Genomic DNA, 19,479 nt, shown 5'->3' with positions numbered 1-19,479 from the left:
ACAAAACACAAAGAATATAAACACTGTGTATATATTATAGGAGTCATATTACAGAAAGGACAATAATATAGAAGCAGAAAGGCCGCAGTGATAGTGAAACAGAATAAAAACTCTAAAAATATCACTTTTAAAACTGTTAGTTACCTATAATATAACCTGCAAGCAGGACATTTTCACTTGTGTATCTGTTAATACAGAGACTTGTTTTACTGTAGTGTTTGTTGCCAAGAGGTGAGTATACTGGTGTTATACACTATAAGTAAATAATAATAGTAACAATAATAATAATAATAATAATACCTTGGCAGTATGGCGTTGCAGCATCCCAGTCACCAGATTCTAAACAAGTCAACCTCACTCTTCCAATCAAGTCATAACCTCCACTGCATGTAAAAGTCAGTTCACTTCCAACATCAAACTGGTCCCCAGAATAATTGCCATGTTTCAACTCACCCGGATCATTACATTTCACTGGTTCTACAATAAAAATATCTGAATACAGTTAAAACTAAGCATAACAATGAGACAAAACAGGCCTGTAAATGTACTGCAAATACGGCTGTTAACTTAAATACTAAAATTGTCATTTTCTCATATTACCAAACACAGATTTCTACAAGCAAACAGGGTATTTTTGATAAACCGTTAGGAATGCCTCCTATCAATCAGTGCCCTCCTACCTCCCAATGGGGCAGAGACCACCTCTGGCCAGAGCTCCTCCCCATATAAGACTATCCCTAACTATCTGTCTAGTTGCCATAAAATCTATGATCTAGAGGCCATTTTATGAAGGCAATTTTCATAACATGATAATTTTATGTATCATCGATATGTACTAACAGCCTAGTGCAGGAGTTTTCAAATAATACCCCTTTTCCACCTGATTACCGGGACCGATCCAGGATGTTTAACCTGGCTACAACCCATGTCAACCCCGCTGTTTCCACTGCACTTCGACACGGGTTATTCCCAGGTCGGATCTGTTTCCACTTAACTCGGGTTTGCTCTGTAAAAGCATATTGATGTCACTCGTTACTCAGTACTGAAACACGGGTAATGATCGTTTCCACTGCACAATACCCGGGTCATTACCGTGTTCAACCCAGGTAGCTACCCGGGTAAGATTCCAGGGTCACTCAACCCGTGTTAAGCCATTTCCACTTACTAAAAACCCGTGCTGATGCGCGCCCCCATGCAAAAACACGGGTAAATTTAGCTAGTGGAAAAGGAGTTTAAGGGGGATATTTACTAAGCAGTGATAAGAGCGGAGAAGTGAGCCAGTGAGAAGTTGCCCCATCAACCAATCAGCAGCTCTGTATCATTTTATAGTATGCAAATTATAGATGTTACTTCAGTGCTGATTGGTTGTCATGGGCAACTTCTCCACTGGCTCACTTCTCTGCTCTTATCACTGCTTAGTAAATGTCCTCCTAAGTCTTCAGCATAAGGCTAATTATCAGTGCAGATAGCAGTCCCCATTATAGTCAATGGGGGCTACGATCTAATCAATGGGGGCTACGATCTGACCTCCTATGTACGAAACTCTGAAAAGCATAAATCACTTTACACCTATGGAGACATTCTTGCAGGAGAGGGAATTTATGATGTAGTCTGTAGAAAATTGCAGCAGTGCAATGACAATTAATACATAAGACCATTAGCCTCTTCATTTTTCTCAGAAGTTGTCAATCAGGGGAACCCAGTCTCCCCTTCATGTCTCCCCCCCTTCCCCCCCCTTCCTTTCAAATGTTTTAAGCTTGGAAATAGAAGGGTATTTATTTGTAAGTGACATTGTGACTCAGAGTTGCCTCCTTTGCTCCCATTTGCCCCCACTATGTGACATTTCTACTAGTGTCTAAAGATCAGGTATCTTTACTCTACAGTGAACACTTGCCTCTCATATACCTTCCCTTTGAAAAATGTAACAAATCTATTGAGGTTTATAGCTCGAATGAAAACACTATCACATATTACCTCCAAGTTTAGGAAAACATTTAGTTCTGACATTATGTGGTACATTTACTAAAGTGCTGGTTTTTAGAAGTGAAGATGTTGCAGATAGTTACCAGATTGTAGCTATTATCTTCTAGGTGATTGGTTGCTATGGGCAACATCTCCACTTCTAAAAACCTGCACCTTAATAAATATACCCCTATGGATCATGCAGAAACACAAAACTAGTGTAAGTGAGTGTAATCTCTATTTTGGTGCTTGGGATGCAAAATCAAAGGCAAAAATAAAACAATAAAAAATAATACAAAACTGTATATAAAAATATAACCCTACAGTGCCATAAGACTCACATCTGCATACATTTAAGTAAATTGACCTATTGCTGTATATTACCTTTCCACTAACATAATTTTCCATTCCAAATACATCTTCAAATAACGTTTCAATCAATCAATTAACCAATCAATATTTTTCATTTATTTATTTTTTTTGTCAAAAATCTGGACCAGTTTGTATCCTTATACTTTGAATGATCATAGAGATAAACTGTTACAGACTTCTGCAGATATGTTCTTAATAAAACATGTCCAAGAGGAAGTTTCACAGTTGTCCATAAATATGTACAGTAATGAGAACGCTTAGATTTCAAATGGTATCTAGTCCGGACAAAGCTTCATAAAATATCCTTACTAAATTTAGCCTATGCTGCAGGAATTATAGTACCAACCAATCAGCTTCTGTCTGTCATTTTACAGGACATGCTAGAAAAATTAGAGAAGCTGATTGGTTGTTACTTTATCTATGTTCACCTATCTCTCTCCAAGCTTTGAAAAATATCCCTATGGATATTTTCGGTGCAAGTGGTAGAACTGAACTTCAGCCCTTGTAGCCAGACACCCAATCTCCTCCATATCTCGTGTTACTATCCTTTCTGATCACAAATTATTGTTTTGATATCTTTACAATTGCCAGAGGTTCATAAACAATACATTATTAATCAGTTACATCCTTAGATGTCTATTCATGAAGCAGTGAAAAGTGTGGAGAAGTGAGCCTGTGGAGAAGTTGCCCATGGCAACCAATCAGCTGCTCCGTACAATTGTATAGTATGCAAATTATAAATGTTACTTCAATGCTGATTGGTTGCCATGGGCAACTTCTCCACTGGCACACATCTCCACTCTTTTCACTGCTTCATGAATAGACCCCTTATTAGTGCTACAAACGCTGAAATTGCTGCATCATGGGAAAATAAACAGTTGCCCCACCTTGACTATGATAATGAAGTTAGACATACAGTACATACCAAATGGGGTATATTAACAGTATTTTATGAAGCCCCTACACCACTTTACAAAATGTTTGGATACTTGGGTTTCCCTTTTCAATCAACCTCTGCTTAACTTTTAATCTTAAATTTAAGTTTACTTATTTTCTGCATTCTGTGCTACGAGATGACGTATAATTCAATGGATCCTATAAGAGTGAAGTTAGTTTTGTGTACTCTTTGTTAACAATATTTATCTGTAACCTAATTCATATAACGTCATATGTTTCCGCATAGCCTTTTAACACTTTGTTATACTGCCCTTATTAAAATCTTTTCTCCTCCAGAAAAGAATAATTTTAGCTTCAGGAACAGACAAAATGCTAAGATGCAGAGATTTGTAATTTAAATATAATTCCAATTTTTTTAATATAAATATACATATTTTTAAAAATAACATGGTTTCCCAAAACAACAAGACTGACATGTTTCTAACCTGTTTCTTAATGATAATAGTTCTTCGGTTATGAGCCTGTATTTGCAAATACAGTACTAGTAATAGCATTCATTCATTTGACTTCATTCTGCATATCTGTACTTGTCTACAAACAGTAAAGAAACTAAGCTAGAGGACATGGAGGAAAGGTAAGCACCCAGGTTATATTGCAGTAAATGGCTGTTCTGGGATGGTGGGCAGGGAGTTAAGTGAGTTACAGGGTGAGTTTATGGGAAATGCCTATAGCTGATGAGAAGGGATGTTATTTTTTACAGGCTTTAAAATGCACATTAACAGCAAGCTGCCTCCTTTTATCAGTTTAATGTTGTGTTGGAGAGTTTTTTTGTTGATTTTCTTCCAACAGGGAAGGTGGGGAGGTAAGTGGGAGACCACTTTGGGAGCAAGTGTGGTTGGTGTGCACTTCATACTTGCCTACTTTTGAAAAAGGATTTCAGGCAGACTGTGCTAGTAACACCAATCAGAGCGAACGTGTACTACTACATCTGAGAGGCGTGTCATAAAAATGACTTATATCCAAATGTAAATGAGCCCCAAAGTTAGTAAGATCTACTTGTTGAAGAAAAGACACTGATATTTTGCAGGATTTTGTGTTTTACAAGAGGTTCCATATACTGTAAGTGGCCACGAGAAACCTTATTTAAAATGCATGTAGCTATAGGGATCATTGTGCCTTATAACCAATACAGGGAAATGGCACTGATGTTCCCATTTAAATGTATCTCTGATTTGGTTCCCCCCCCCCCCCCTAAGAATGTAACAGCTACATAATGGGGGATAAGGTACAATCAGGGAGATTGCTAGACTATTTAGGGAGTCAGGGAGACTGCTGCTATTTCAGGGAGTCTCCTGCAGAATGAGGGAGGGTAGGCAACTATGGTGCACTTCCCTTTTGATAAGGCCAGTTAGTCACTACCTCAAGGAGGCCTGGTCGTTATCTTACAGAGAGACTATTACTATGCCAAATAAGGCAGGCTGCTCCTTAATCCATTGTATGTCTGGGAGTAGGCTCTACCGCAATTGTTTAGTTAGATTTTTAATGGATGTTGTTGAGGGGATGCATTACTTTCCTACCACCCTGCACTGATATTTCCATTTAATTAATAAAGCTGTGAACTCTAAGCACCAATCACAGTCTCTCTAAAGTTACTACAGTTTCGGGTTATAAAGATATATATTGGGTGTTGTTATTGGTTATACAGTCTAGATTGAGACATCTAATGATATATTAGTAATAGAGTTTGTAATAAGCAAGATTATTCTGTTTATAAACATACCGAGGAAATAGGAAGTTATTAGTGTTGTGTTGCATTTTCGGTTTGGCGTTCAGGGACGTGCGATGAGCTAAATGGCTCAGGAGGCACTGCCTAGCACCAGAGCCATATTGCAGCAGTATAAACTCCTGGAAAGTTATTGAGTTTTCATCAGAGATGTGCGGAACAAATAGGCTGCCTCACCTGCCATAGACTTTTTACTCCAGAGTTTTGGCTATAAAAATGATTAGACTAATGCAAAGAAGATATTTCAAACATATTCTTTGTATTTTTCATATACGTACTTTATACAGTCAAAACTCTGGCTTAAATGATAGTATGACAGAAAAGGCTCTGCCTCACCAGCCTCGCCCCACCGCACGTCACTGTTGGTGCTGTACAGTTTTGCAAAGCTAATATGACAGATAAGCTGTTTGAAAGAGTAAGAACTGTTTAGTCGTTTTGCAAAGAGTCTCAGAGCTTATATGGGTCACAAGGGAATGAAGAGCGCGTGCGAATAGCGCAAGCGAGCGTAAAATTCTAGGCTGTTAGGATTGCATGGGCTTTACACAATGTTCAGGTTACTTAACAGTTAATAGGCTTGGGGGTTGGTCTTAATTAGAATAGTGGGAGTGTAGGGAGGAGCTAGCAGACATTTTGTGTGAGACAGGATATGCTTTCTGCCTCTTTCTCTCAGGATTTTCCAGCAGAAGGCCCTATGCTCCTGTGAGTAGCTCTTTGATTCATTTTGTATCTCCAAAATCCTCTTTCTCCACTCTGCTTTATTCTTTCACTAATTACTATCTACTCTATAGCCTCTTTATTCTCCCTTCTTTCTCTTATTCCCTCACTATCCCCTTTTTCATTCTTCTCCTAATGGCCGCTCGCCCACGCAGACGGGCGCACCCCCCTGCTCGCTACCTAGTCACCGGGTCTGGTGCGGCTTCAGCAGTATCTTCCGCGCTGGGCCACCGCCAGTCCCTCAGCCCTGCCCGGCTACCTGCTGCTGCGGGCGCACTTGTGGGTGCTTCCCCTGACGGTCTGGGGGCTACTTCCGCCGGAGGTCCCGCGACGTGCTTGCGTGGGCTCCGGCGGATCGCGGCTACACACGGCGCTTCTCCCGCCCCAGCCCCCTCAGCCGCGCAGGGCGCACGGGACGTGCCGGTGGCGGGGGAGTGCGGGCGGACACAGGGGGACATTACCCCTGGGGGTGCTGCGGCAGCCTCCAGGCGCAGGGGCACACGCAGCACCACCCGGACACTGGCCACAGGTGGGGGGCAAGGCGGGTCCACTGGGGGGAATAATTTGTCAGCCTCTAGGGGCTCGTCTCCCCCCAATACTGTTCAACCCATTCCAGCTGATAGGCCCCTACGGTATCGCGTGGTGCATCCGGGGGCAGCGGCACGTGCGCTCTTCTCGCCACGCGGCCCCCGAGCACGGCGTGCCGAGAGGCGCGGTGCTGCTGTGCCCAGCCTGGGGGACACCGCAGTGTTTTATGCTCGCCCTGCATTAGGTGCCCCACGTCCGGTCGGCAGCCCCCTCGCGGTTGTTGGCCGGTCCCGGGCGGGCACTGGGCGCAGGACGAGACACACAGCTTCAGGCACTGCGCATCCGGCTGGTGCTGCGGGGCCTTTGGCCGCCGGCGCACCTACGACCAGCAGCGTGGTCCTCCCTATTGCTCCTGCGACAGTGGCCGCTCCTGCGGACGGGGACACGGCGGCGGTTTCTGTACTGCTTGTCTCGGTTATAGGAATTTTGACTCCCCTGTTGACGGCGCGGTCATCTTCAAGTGGCTCGGCGGGCCATTTCGGTGACTTGCGGTCTGCACTCACCCCATTGGTCGCTCAGCTGACGTCGTTATGCGCCGCTCCCCCTTCTGCGGCAGGTCAGCAGCCGTTTGTTTCCACTGGGTCCAGTGCACAGGCGCCTGCACTTAACCACTTGCCAGGCTCTTCGCTGGCACTTTCTGTTCCCTCTCCTGTTGCAGATCCGGTGGACATGCCGGAGAGTGATTCCAGCGACAGCGACCAGTCTTCTGCATCGGCTGCCACGAGACGGGCCTCCCAGGCATCCCCATCTTGTGAGACTAATGGTAATGGCGTTTTGGGTCAGCAGGGTGCCGGGGCCGAGACTGCCAAGGGCAAAGACCAGGCGAAGGTTGTCAAGGGTAAACGCCATAGGCACGGGCGTTCCCACAAGCGCAGTAAGCGATCGCGCCGCCGGAGGCATGGTAGCAGTAGCAGCAGTCCGGAAGAGGGCAGTCCCAGCGACGTCGTGCGTTGCCCATACACCAAGGTTATGCGGGGTCTCCGCCCACGGATACGGGATCGTATCAATAGCGGATCTTACGTGGATGTCTTCGTATTAACATCCAAGACCCGGAAGGCTTTGGTGGCGGCCAAGAAAAAGAGTGGGATAGGTAGGACGCATATAGGTCCTATGTTAACTGGCTCCAGGGGTTCTACACATTCGCAGCCTATTACCTGGAGACTCGCCCGGAAGAGGCCATGAACATCGTGCGCTACCTGCACATGATTCATGGTCTATTCCTTTCTAACAGGCCCCTTGCCTGGCTTCGGTACGACACGGAGTTCAGGCGTAAACAGCACGGTCTCCATTTCCTGGCTTTCGGTGTCAAGGTTGTGGAGGTATGGCTTGAGGTTACGGAGGGCTCCCTCGAGCCTCTACGGCCCAGCCCGTTAGCACGTCCGCTTGGGGCTCCTTTCGGGCCACCACGGGACGAGGGTCCAAAGGTCATTGTTTTGCCTTTAACAACGGCAATTGCGGATCTGGGTCCAAATGTCGTTTCCGGCACAGCTGCCTGCGCTGCGTAGCTTCCCACCCGGCTAAGGAATGTCCCAAGCCTGCCGGTGCGGGTCCGGTGGCAGATCCCCCGGCGTTACTAGTGCTAAGTAAAGCCCTCTCCCCTGTCCGGCTGGACGCCATGCGCAAATGGCTTACTTGGTACCCACTTCGCCCTCAGGCCCAATTTTTACTGGAAGGTTTTACCGAGGGATTTCGCCTCCCCATTAGCGGCGAGGTCCCTTACTCAGCTCCTCGGAACTTGCGCTCGGCCAGAGAGCTTCCCCTCGTTCTGCAAGGTAAAGTGGCCAAGGAAGTGCAGCTGGGACGCATGGCCGGCCCCTTCGCTGCACCCCCTTTGCCAAATTTGGTTTTATCCCCAGTTGGAGTGGTCCCTAAGAAAACTCCTGACAAATTTAGGCTAATCCAGCACCTATCTTACCCTCATGGCACATCTGTTAACGATGCGATCCCCGAGGCGCTATCCTCGGTTACGTATCAATCGTTTGATGACGCTTTGAAATTAGTCAGAGCAGCGGCCCCCATGCGTTATTGGGTAAAGTTGATGTGGAATCTGCATTTCGTCTTTTTCCATTGCACCCTGATTCGTTTCGTTTCATGGGCTTTAAGCTGGACGACGGCTTTTACATCGACAAATGCCTACCCATGGGTTGCTCAGTCTCCTGTGCTTTTTTCGAGGCTTTTAGTTCATTTCTCCATTGGTGCGTTTGCGCTGGGACGGGGAAACCGGGAGTCGCACATTATCTGGACGATTTCCTGTGCATCGGGCCTTGCGGCTCGGACAGGTGTGCTCGGCTGCTCTTCTCCTTGAAAGCACTTTTTTCCGAGTTCGGGGTACCAATCGCTCCGGATAAATGTGAGGGTCCTTGCACCTGCCTCTCGTATCTAGGCATCGAACTGGATACTGAGGCGGGATGCTGCCGATTGCCCTTAGACAAAGTTGCCAAGTTGCGTGTGTGTATTGAGAGGGCATTGGCAGGTGGCAAGGTTACCTTGCGCCAGTGCCAATCCCTTCTCTGTCTTTTCAATTTTGCATGCAGGGTCATTCCCATGGGTAGAATCTTTTGCCGCAAATTGGAGCGGGCGATGGCTGGCGCTCGTAGGCCGCATCACTTCATTAGATTGTCATCTGAGATTTGCAGGGACCTGCAAGTTTGGGATGCCTTTCTGCATGAGTTTAATGGCGTAGCCATTTGGCTGTCTGAGGCGGTCCACAGCCCAGGTATCCAGTTGTTCACCGACGCGTCGGGTTCCTGGGGATACGGTGCGTACCTCGATGGTGCATGGTCCGCTGCCCCTTACCGGTCTCCTGGTTCCGGCAGGGCTTAACCCGCAACCTTTTCTTGCTGGAACTGTTTCCCATTGTCGTTGCATTGGAGCTGTGGGGGGAGCGGATCAAAGACCAGCACGTGGTCTTCTGGTGTGACAATCTGGGCGTGGTTCAGGCGATCAATGGGCAGCGATCTTCCTCGCTTCCAGTTCTTCGCTTGTTGGCCCGCCTGGTCTTGCTCTGTTTGCGTCAGAATGTTCACTTCATTGCGCGGCACGTCCCAGGGGTTGACAACAGCATTGCCGATGCTCTCTCTAGACAACAGTGGGCTCGGTTTCGCACGTTGGCCCCTGCTGCAGCGCTTACAGGTGACGTATGCCCTTCTCATTGCTGGCAGGTTATATGGCTGGGATAACTGCTTTGGCCAGCCAGTCGGTGGCTCCAGCCACGCTGGTGAAATATCGGGCGGCGTTCCATCGATGGGAGGCATTCATTGCGCACAGGCGAAATGAAGGTAAGCCTTCCTTTCGACTACTGTGGCTTTTGTCTGGCGTATGTACGAAGCTGGTAGGTCGCGCGCAGTTGTCAGCCAGATGCTGGCAGGTATCTCCTTTTTTCTGCGCTTACAGTGTAGCCATGATTTCACTAAAAGCTTTTTGGTGAGACGCTGTATGCAGGGCTGGGCTCGTGGCACTCCTGTGTCTGTGGACATCAGGCATCCTATATCGGTTGCGCTGCTGGGTCGCCTGATGGAGGTCTTACCATCCGTTTGCAATTCTCAGTATGAGGTGTTGCTTTTCCGGCTTGCCTTTGCTATGGCTTTTTACGGAGCCTTTCGGATCGGCGAGTTGGTGGCCCCCTCCAGGTCCGCGGCCCCTTCTTTGCTTGAGTCCCATGTGTTGCTGGTGGATGCGTTACTGTGCAAATTAAGCCGTTCTAATACGGATCAGTTGGGGCGTGGGCACTGGATTACCTTGCCTGCCTGCCCTAACACTAGCATCTGCCCCGTAACCTTGGCACGCGTGTATGGTGACTCCCAGCCACGTTGTGGCGGAGCGTGGCTTGTCCACCTCGATGGGTCACCTTTGACGTTGTACCAATTCCGGTGGGTATTTAAGCAATGTATCCTTGCGTTGGGATTGTCGCCATTACTGTATGGCACACATTCCTTTCGTATTGGTGCTGCGACAACAGCCGCTTCATTGGGTTTTTCTGAGACTGAGATTAAAGCGCTTGGTCGATGGAAATTCAATGCCTACAAGCGGTATGTCAGGTGATTCCATTGTCCAGTTTACGGCAGGCCTTCTTCTGGTTTGCCTCAAATTTTTCTTGTTCTCCTTGGTTTCTTTTCAGTTCACTCGTGGGACGACGGGATGGCGTGCCGGCGGGTCGGTGTTGGGGTGCCCTTGCCAGCCGCTACATTTTTGGCGGGCTGCGGGAGTGCCTTGGCTCTAACTCGTTGACCCGTCTTTTCGTCTCTCCTCGACTGGACTCGACCTGTAGCCTTTTTTGGCCACTCGTCACCGTTTGTACGGTTGGGGTCCCGTTGGATTTTGCCCTGCTTTTCTCCTCAGATCCCAGAGGGTGCTATTGGCCTGCGCCCTCTGCGGCAGGTTTTGCAGGTTTTCACTTCGGGACAGGTCGTTCCCCTCCCCGCCCCTTACTCGTTTTTAGGACGCCCATTTCAGTAGACCTGATGGCGTCTCTTTTTTGTCTGATGAGGGCATTTGTTTAGGTTGGAAGATAGTTTCCGAGTTCTTTATAGGTCAGTTTTAGTTAGTTCGTTGTTAGTCAGGGTATGGTAGCGGCACCAGCTCCTTACAGGCCGGTGTGTGGCGGGAAAGAACGGCAGTTACAGTGGCTATTGCGCCGCTGTTTGTGGGTGCGCTCTTTGCCCAATACATCGTATACTCTGGCCCTCCTTACCGGGGGTCATTAGGGCTCGGCTGTCTGGCCGGCTCTATTATGGTGTATTGGGGAGAGAGTTGGAAACTCAGCACTTATTGGCGTAAGCCAATGAGATAAAGAAGTCATGTCGTGGACATGCGTAGCAGCAATAAGTCGTAATGTCACTGTTGGTCTGGCCGTTCTTTCTTATTGCCACCATACTTAGCTTAAATATATCATAATAAATAACGGTTGACCGATTTTAATGGCATTTCAGTGGTCTGTGTCGTTATTTCTCTGTGTCATTTATTTCTAGATAAGTTAAGTTAGTTCACAGTTATTTGTAAGGTTATTGTGTAATGATGTCATGCGGTCCGACATCAGATGATAGAAGGTTTATGAAGAGCGCGTGCGAATAGCGCAAGCGGGCGTAAAATTCTAGGCTGTTAGGATTGCATGGGCTTTACACAATGTTCAGGTTACTTAACAGTTAATAGGCTTGGGGGGGTTGGTCTTAATTAGAATAGTGGGAGTGTAGGGAGGAGCTAGCAGACATTTTGTGTGAGACAGGATATGCTTTCTGCCTCTTTCTCTCAGGATTTTCCCACCCTCCCTCCCCGAGTCACGTTTTCCCCACCCGTTTTTCTTTTTCTTTGCCGGTTGGGGTTTGTCAACCACTCTCTGTGGCGGGAAAGAACGGCAGTTACAGTGGCTATTGCGCCGCTGTTTGTGGGTGCGCTCTTTGCCCAATACATCGTATACTTTGTCCTCCTTACCGGGGGTCATTGGGGCTCGGCTGTCTGGCCGGCTATATTATGGTGTATTGGGGAGAGTGTTGGAAACTCAGCACTTATTGGCGTAAGCCAATGAGATGAAGAAGTCATGTCGTGGACATGCGTAGCAGCAATAAGTCGTAATGTCACTGTTGGTCTGGCCGTTCTTTCTTACTGCCACCATACTTAGCTTAAATATATCATAATAAATAACGGTTGACCGATTTTAATGGCATTTCAGTGGTCTGTGTCGTTATTTCTCTGTGTCATTTATTTCTAGATAAGTTAAGTTAGTTCACAGTTATTTGTAAGGTTATTGTGTAATGATGTCATGCGGTCCAACATCAGATGATAGAAGGTTTAGTCTGGGCGTTCTGCTGGTGCCAGTAAGCAATGTTTTGTAACATAGTATGTTCACAATTATCAAAGTTTTCTTGCATCACAGAAGCAGACGTGGATTTTTACTGTAATGCCAGATTGTCCTACTTGAAGCTACTTGCCTGTAAAATTGTAGTGGACGGAAGCTTAAACTGTTTAATAGACTGTTCCTAACATATAACATTGAAGTAATTTGTATTGTTCTTTTCAGTGACAGCCTTTACACATCTATAATGACATAGTATATTTTGCAGAACAGAGCATTTTATAAACTGTAAACAATGGCATACTGTAGTTGTAGTTCCTGTTAATGCTCATACTTTCAGAAACTAAGAAATTCATAATGAAACTCTGTTAGTGTGAATATTGGAGGTCATTCCGAGTTGGTCGCTCGGTATAAATCTTCGCATCGCAGCGATTTTCCGCTTAATGCACATGCGCAATGTCCGCACTGCGACTGCGCCAAGTAAATTTGCTATGCAGTTAGGAATTTTACTCACGGCTTTTTCATCGTTCTGGCGATCGTAATGTGATTGACAGGAAATGGGTGTTACTGGGCGGAAACAGGCCGTTTTATGGGCGTGTGGGAAAAAATGCTACCGTTTCCGGAAAAAACGCAGGAGTGGCCGGAGAAACGGGGGAGTGTCTGGGCGAACGCTGGGTGTGTTTGTGACGTCAAACCAGGAACGACAAGCACTGAAATGATCGCAGATGCCGAGTAAGTCTGAAGCTACTCAGAAACTGCTACGAGGTGTGTAATCGCAATATTGCGAATACATCGTTCGCAATTTTAAGATGCTAAGATTCACTCCCAGTAGGCGGTGGCTTAGCATGAGCAAATCTGCTAAAATCCGCTTGCGAGCGAACAACTCGGAATGACCCCCATTGTACTATTACCCATCTGTGCTACTGTATATGTGATAGCAATGATTACTAGGAATCACACATGAGTATATATATTGGCACAAGACATCATAAGATAGCCCATGGTATATTAAAGCAATACAGGAAAGGTACAATGGAATTACACAAGATGTGAGCCCCCTGGAGGCATTGTACAGGTACTACTGTAGCCACATCCTTAGATGGTAACTTTACCTAAACACGTTTTCCCGTCACCAGTATATGGGGGGATACAGGTACAGATGTAAGAACCATTGGTGTTTCTGCAAGAGGCATGTTTATCACAATCGGATCCAACTGCACATTCATCAACATCTTAAAAGAAGAAAAATGACAGTAATGAACAAATATTTTATTTCTCTGGGTAGTCATTATTATTTCCAGTGCACAATGCATTCCAAAAGGCATCTTATGAAGGTCAGTTAGCAAAATAAGAATACAGTTTTGTATTGTGTATAAAATAATTAGCTTACTATATCTAACAAGATGTTAAAAAGAAATACTCTCAAAGTGCACTACACCAGATAAGGGATAAGAGAGGGGTTTTAAATGATATCCACATAGGGTAAAATATTTTTCTACTACAATATTAAATCAAAAAATTGCTATAAAAACAGACACACAGTACTAATGTGATCTTTGTTGCTGCCCTAATTTTACCCCAATAAATCACATCCCAGAATTATGGTTTGCCCCTTGTATAGACTGGTATTATAGGATAGTTATTGACCTCTTTGTACCAATTAAATAAATGGATAAAATGGAACATACAGTATTATTATATTATTTTTTTACAAAGCAAAATAAACTAAAATGAACGTACCCAGACATATAGGTGAGGTGCCGTCCCAGCTTCCATGGTCGGTACAAAACATCCTTGAATCTCCAAGCAGATAGTAACCACTATTACACTGGTACGTGACTGTGCTTCCAGCAAAAAAGTCTTCATCAGTATTTACTCCATTGTTCAGGTGAGGAGGTCTTCCGCAGCTGATCCCTTACATAATTAAGAATTTTGAAGCAACTACATTAGTGTAATACATATACTGTATATCTTGGCATATTTTTTTAAAGAAAAGTCAGCCAGTTATAAATGAAGGCACCTGGCACACAACTTAAATTGAACAACTGTATGCAGTGCTACAAGTATGGCGGTACGAGGCGGTACTGCATACCGGTAAGAAATTTCCAGCGGTACACAGTACCTTACAGACACTGGGTGTTGGGGAGAGGAGAGTGCAGCATGTGCCTGCCTGCCCAGTCACTACCCTCCCTGAGTCCAGTGGCGGCAGCGTGTATTACATTGACTGAAACGCCGATCCGTGAGTCAATCAGAGCTCGCAGACCGGCAGCCAATCAGGAGCCGCCGCTGCCGGACCGCAAGCTCTGATTGGCTCACGGACCGGCGCCAGATCTGATATATGGGCCACCGTCGCAAGAGCACTTGGAGACTGGACTGAGGGCAGGAGAGGGGCAGGAGGGGCGCGTGCTGCAGTCTCCTCTCCGCAGCAGCAGCAGCAGACAGTGCCGGCCCCAGGCAGCAGCAACGGTGAGTTGCACTGCTGGGGGCATGTGTATCTGGCACTCTGGGGGCATATCTGGCACTCTGGGGGCATATCTGGCACTCTATGGGCATGTGTATCTGACACTGTTTGGGCATATTTGGCACTGTTTGGGCATATCTGGCACTGTGGGGGCATATCTAGCACTGTGGGGGCATATCTGGCACTCTGGGGGCATATGTGTATCTGTCACTGTGGGGGCATATCTAGCACTGTGGGGTATGTGTATATGGCACTGTGGGGGCATATCTGGCAACGTGAGGGCACATCTACCACTGTGGGGGCATATCTTGCACTGTGAGGGCATGTGTATCTGGAAAAGTGGAGGCATATCTGGCACTGTTTGGGCATATCTGGTACTGTGGGGGCATGTGTATCTTGCAAAGTGGAGGCATATCTGGCACTGTTTGGGCATATCTGGCACTGTGGGGGTATATCTGGCACTGTGGTGGCATATCTGGCACTCTGGGGGCATGTGTATCTGGCACTGTGGGGGCATATCTGGCACTGTGGGAGCATATGTGTATCTGGCACTGTGGGAGCATATCTGGCACTGTAGGGGTATATTTAGCACTGTGGGGGTATGTGTATCTGGCACCATGAGGGCATATCTGGCATTGTGGGGGAATATGTGTATCTGGCACCGTGGGGGCATATCTGGCACTATGGGAGCATATGTGTATCTGGCACTCTGGGGGCATGTGTATCTGGCACCGTGGGGGCATATCTAGCACCATGGGGGCATATCTGGCACTCTGGGGGCATGTGTATCTGGCACCGTGGGGGCATATCTAGCACCATGGGGGCATATCTGGCACTGTGGGGGCATATCATGCATTGTGAGGGCATATCTGGCATATGTGTATCTGGCACTGTGGGGGCATATGTGTATCTGGCACTGTGGGGGCATATCTGGCACTGTGGGGACATATCTAGCACTGTGGGGGCATGTTTATCTGGTAAAGTGGAGGCATTTCTGGCACTGTGGGGGTATATCTGGCACTGTGGTGGCATATCTGGCACTATGGGGGCATGTGTATCTAGCAACGTGGGGGCATATCTAGCATTTTGGGGGGAATATGTGTATCTGGCACTGTGGGGGCATATCTAGCACTGTGGGGGCATGTGTATCTGGCACTGGGGTATATCTGGCACACTGGGGGCATGTGTATCTGGCACCATGGGGGCATATCTAGCACCGTGGGGGCATATCTGGCACTGTGGGAGCATATGTGTATCTGGCACTGTGGGGGCATATCTTGCATTGTGGGGGCATATATGGCATGTGTATCTGGCATTGTGGGGGCATATCTTACATTGTAGGGCATATCTGGCATATGTGTATCTGGCACTGTGGGGGCATATGTGTATCTAGCACTGTTGGGGCATATGTGTATCTGCCACTATTGGGGGAATATGTGTATCTGGAACTATTGGGGGCATATGTGTATCATGCCCCCATTTTCATTAGCCACGCCTCATGTGGCCAGACTTATTTTTGGGGTGCGTGCACAGTACCAGTAAGAATTTTTTTCTACTTGCACCACTCACTGTATGCCACAATATGTGTGTGTGTGTGTGTGTGTGTGTGTGTGTGTGTGTGTGTGTGTGTGGGGGGGGGTGTATGTGTGTAATAATTGACTGCATATGCCACACGGCGCTAGATACAGATTTGAGACAAGGTGTGAAAATAGGATTTTAATACCTACCGGTAAATATCCTTTTCTCATAGTCCATAAGGGATATTGGGGGAAACTAGTAGGATGGGGTATAGATGGGGTCCAAAGGAGCCAGTGCACTTAAAAAAAATTCTACACTGGGTGTGCTGGCTCCTCCCCTCTATGCCCCCTCCCACAGGCAGTTATAGGTAAAAAATGTGCCCGAAGGAGAAAGGACATATATGAGAGAAGGAACATAACATGATACCAGAAAGGCTGGTGATATTTACACACCAGCACACCACTAACATACAACAACCAGTAACGGCTGGTAACAACAGCAACAGCTGAACAGGTAACTAAAGTCCAAGAACCTGCAGAAAAGTCCACGCACTGAGGCGGGTGCCCAATGGGGGTCATTCAGAGTTGATTGCTAGCTAGCAGTTTTTAGCAGCCGTGCAAACGCATAGTCGCCGCCCACGGGAAAGTGTATTTTCACTTTGCAGGAGTGCGAACGCCTGTGCAGCAGAGCGTCTGCAAACACATTTTGTGCAAAACAAGCCCTTTAGTTACTTATCCTGTGCGATGATTGCTGCGGCGAGTGACACGGTAATGACGTCAGATACCCGCCCAGCAAACGCCTAGCCACGCCTGCCTTTTTCCAGACACTTCCAGAAAACGGTCAGTTGTCACCCATAAACGCCCTCTTTCTGTCAATCTCCTTGCGGTAGGGCTGTGCGATTGGAATCGTCGCAAGAACCAGTGCAAAACCGCAATGGACTTCATACCTGTACGACGCCCGTGCGCATTGTGGTGCATGCGCAGATTAGCAGTTTTTTTCACTGATCGCTATGCAGCGAACAACGGCAGTTAGCTATCAACTCGGAATGACCCCCAATATCACTTATGGACTATGAGAAAAGGATTTACCGGTAGGTAATAAAATCCTATTTTCGCTAGCATCCATAAGGGATATTGGGGGAAACTAGTACGATGGGGACGTCCCAAAGCTTCCAGAATGGGCGGGAACGTGCAGAGAAATTTGTAGAACTTCACAAAACTGTTCTTCCCCGACCAGGTAGCAGCTCGGCATAGTTGTAAGGCCGAGATTCAACGGGCAGCCGCCCAGGAATACCACACTGATCTAGTAGTGTGGGCCTTTAGAGACTTAGGAACAGGTAAGGCTGCCAACACATAGGCCTGTTGGATAGTAAGTATAATTCAAGGAGCAATGGACTGCTTTGAAGCAGGGCAAGCCTTCTTCTGCGCATCATAGAGCACGAACAAGGAATCCGTCTTTCCGACCCAATCTGTATGCTTGAAATATATCGTCAAGGCCCGCACAGCAGCCAATGCCTCCAGAGGAGCAGAAGCATCAGTACTGGACGGAATCACAGTAGGTTGATTCAGATGAAACGCGGAGACAACCTTCGGCAGGAACTGCTGTCTAGTCCGGAGCAAGTATGGACTTTTGCATAATAAGGCCCCCAATTCTGAGACACGTCGAGCAAGAAGGTCTAAACTTCTGGCAACACTGCCAATTTCTTCTGAAAGAAAATGGTGAGAGCTGAAATCTGGACCTTAATGGAACCCAGATGTAAGCCCTTATCCACACCAGCCTGCAGGAAACATAGGAAACGTCCCAAGTGAAACTCTGCAGGCGGAAACGTGTATTCCTCGCATCAAACAATATATCTCCTCCAGATATGATGATAGTGTTTTGACGTCACAAGTTTCCTGGCCTGGACCATGGTTGCAATAACCTTTTTGGAAAGGCCCTTTTGAGCTAGGATGTTCCGCTCAACCTCCATGCCATCAAACGAAGTTGCCATAAGTCCGGGTAGACGAACGGTCCTTGTTGAAGAAGATCGCTTCTTAGTGGTAGAGGCCAAGGGTCTTCGACGAACATGTCCAGAAGATCCACTTACCACGCACTCCGAGGCTAATCCGGGGCAATCAGAATTGTCTGGACACCTTGATTCCTGATTCACTTTAGCACTCTTGGGAGCAATGGGATCGGAGGAAACAGGTAGACCAGCCGATGCTGCCAAGGCAACGCCAGTGCATACACTGCCCTTGCCTGAGGGTTCCTGGTCAACGAGCAATACCAGGGAAGTTTCTTGTTGAGACGAGAAGCCCTCATTTCTATTTGTGGGCAACCCCACCGGTCGATAATCTGCTGGAACACCAGATGGTGGAGTCCCCACTCCCCCAGTTGGAGATCGTGACGACTCAGGAAGTCCGCCTCCTAGTTGTCCACACCCGGAATGAAGATTGCTGACATGGCTCTTGCATTTCTTTCCACCCAGAGGAGTATGTTTGACACCTCTCACATGCAGGCTCTGCTTTTTGTCCCTCCTTGTCGATTGATATACGCCACCACCGTGGCGTTGTCCGACTGAACCTGGATCGCGTGATCCTTGAGCAGAGGAGACGCTTGAAGCAGAGCATTGTAGATCACCCAAAGTTTCAGAATGTTGATTGGAAGCAGGCTTTCGTGGGATGACCACCTGCCCTGGATCTGCACCACTTGGGTGACAGATCCCCATCCTTGCAGACTCGCATCCATCGTGACAAGGGTCCAATTCTGATTTCCGAAACTCCTGCCCTCCAGGAGATTGGAGGACTGTAGCCACCACAGGAGGGAAATCCTGGCCCGAGGTGACAGCCGAATTATCCGGTGCATCTGGACCACTTGCTCAGGAGATCCAATTGAAATGTTATGGCATGGAACCTCCCATATTGGATTGCCTCGTATGAGGTGACCATCTTCCCCAACAAACTGATGCAAAGATGGATAGAAACTTGAGCAGGTCGAAGCACCATGCGGACCAATTCCTGAAGTGTACTCGCCTTGTCCTCCGATAGAAACACCTTCTGTGCCACAGTATCCAGCAACATCCTCCGGAACAGGAGCCTCTGAGTTGGCTCCAGGTGGGACTTCTGTAAGTTGAGGAGCCACCCATGGTCGGACAGAAGACGGATGGTGTGGTCGATATGGAGCAACAAAAGTTCCCTAGATCTTGCCTTTATCAGGAGATTGTCTAGATAAGGCACCACTTTTATCCCTTGGATCCGGAGTTGAAGCATCATCTCCGCCATCACCTTCGTGAATACCCTCGGTGCTGTTGACAGGCCGAAGGGTAGTGCCTGGAACTGGAACTGATCGTCCAACAGGGCAAACCGCAGGTACGCCTGATGAGACTAAATCGGAATGTGGAGATAGGCGTCCTTGATA

General features: G+C 47.3%; 1 protein-coding gene across 1 annotated transcript in view; it reads right to left on the bottom strand.

Annotated features, from left to right (window-relative positions):
• Positions 1–19,479, bottom strand: part of SVEP1 (sushi, von Willebrand factor type A, EGF and pentraxin domain containing 1) — a 598,519-nt gene that overhangs the window by 138,613 nt on the left and 440,427 nt on the right. Inside the window, exons 31-33 of the mRNA XM_063914219.1 lie at positions 13,845–14,018; positions 13,217–13,336; positions 301–477 (exon numbers count right to left, since the gene is read on the bottom strand). Coding sequence (XP_063770289.1) covers positions 301–477; positions 13,217–13,336; positions 13,845–14,018 — 471 coding nt within the window. The remainder of the gene's footprint in view (positions 1–300; positions 478–13,216; positions 13,337–13,844; positions 14,019–19,479) is intronic.

The sequence above is a fragment of the Pseudophryne corroboree genome, chromosome 1 (assembly GCF_028390025.1).
Source record: "Pseudophryne corroboree isolate aPseCor3 chromosome 1, aPseCor3.hap2, whole genome shotgun sequence".
NCBI lineage: Eukaryota > Metazoa > Chordata > Amphibia > Anura > Myobatrachidae > Pseudophryne > Pseudophryne corroboree.
This window is presented reverse-complemented; position numbering and strand designations above follow the sequence as displayed.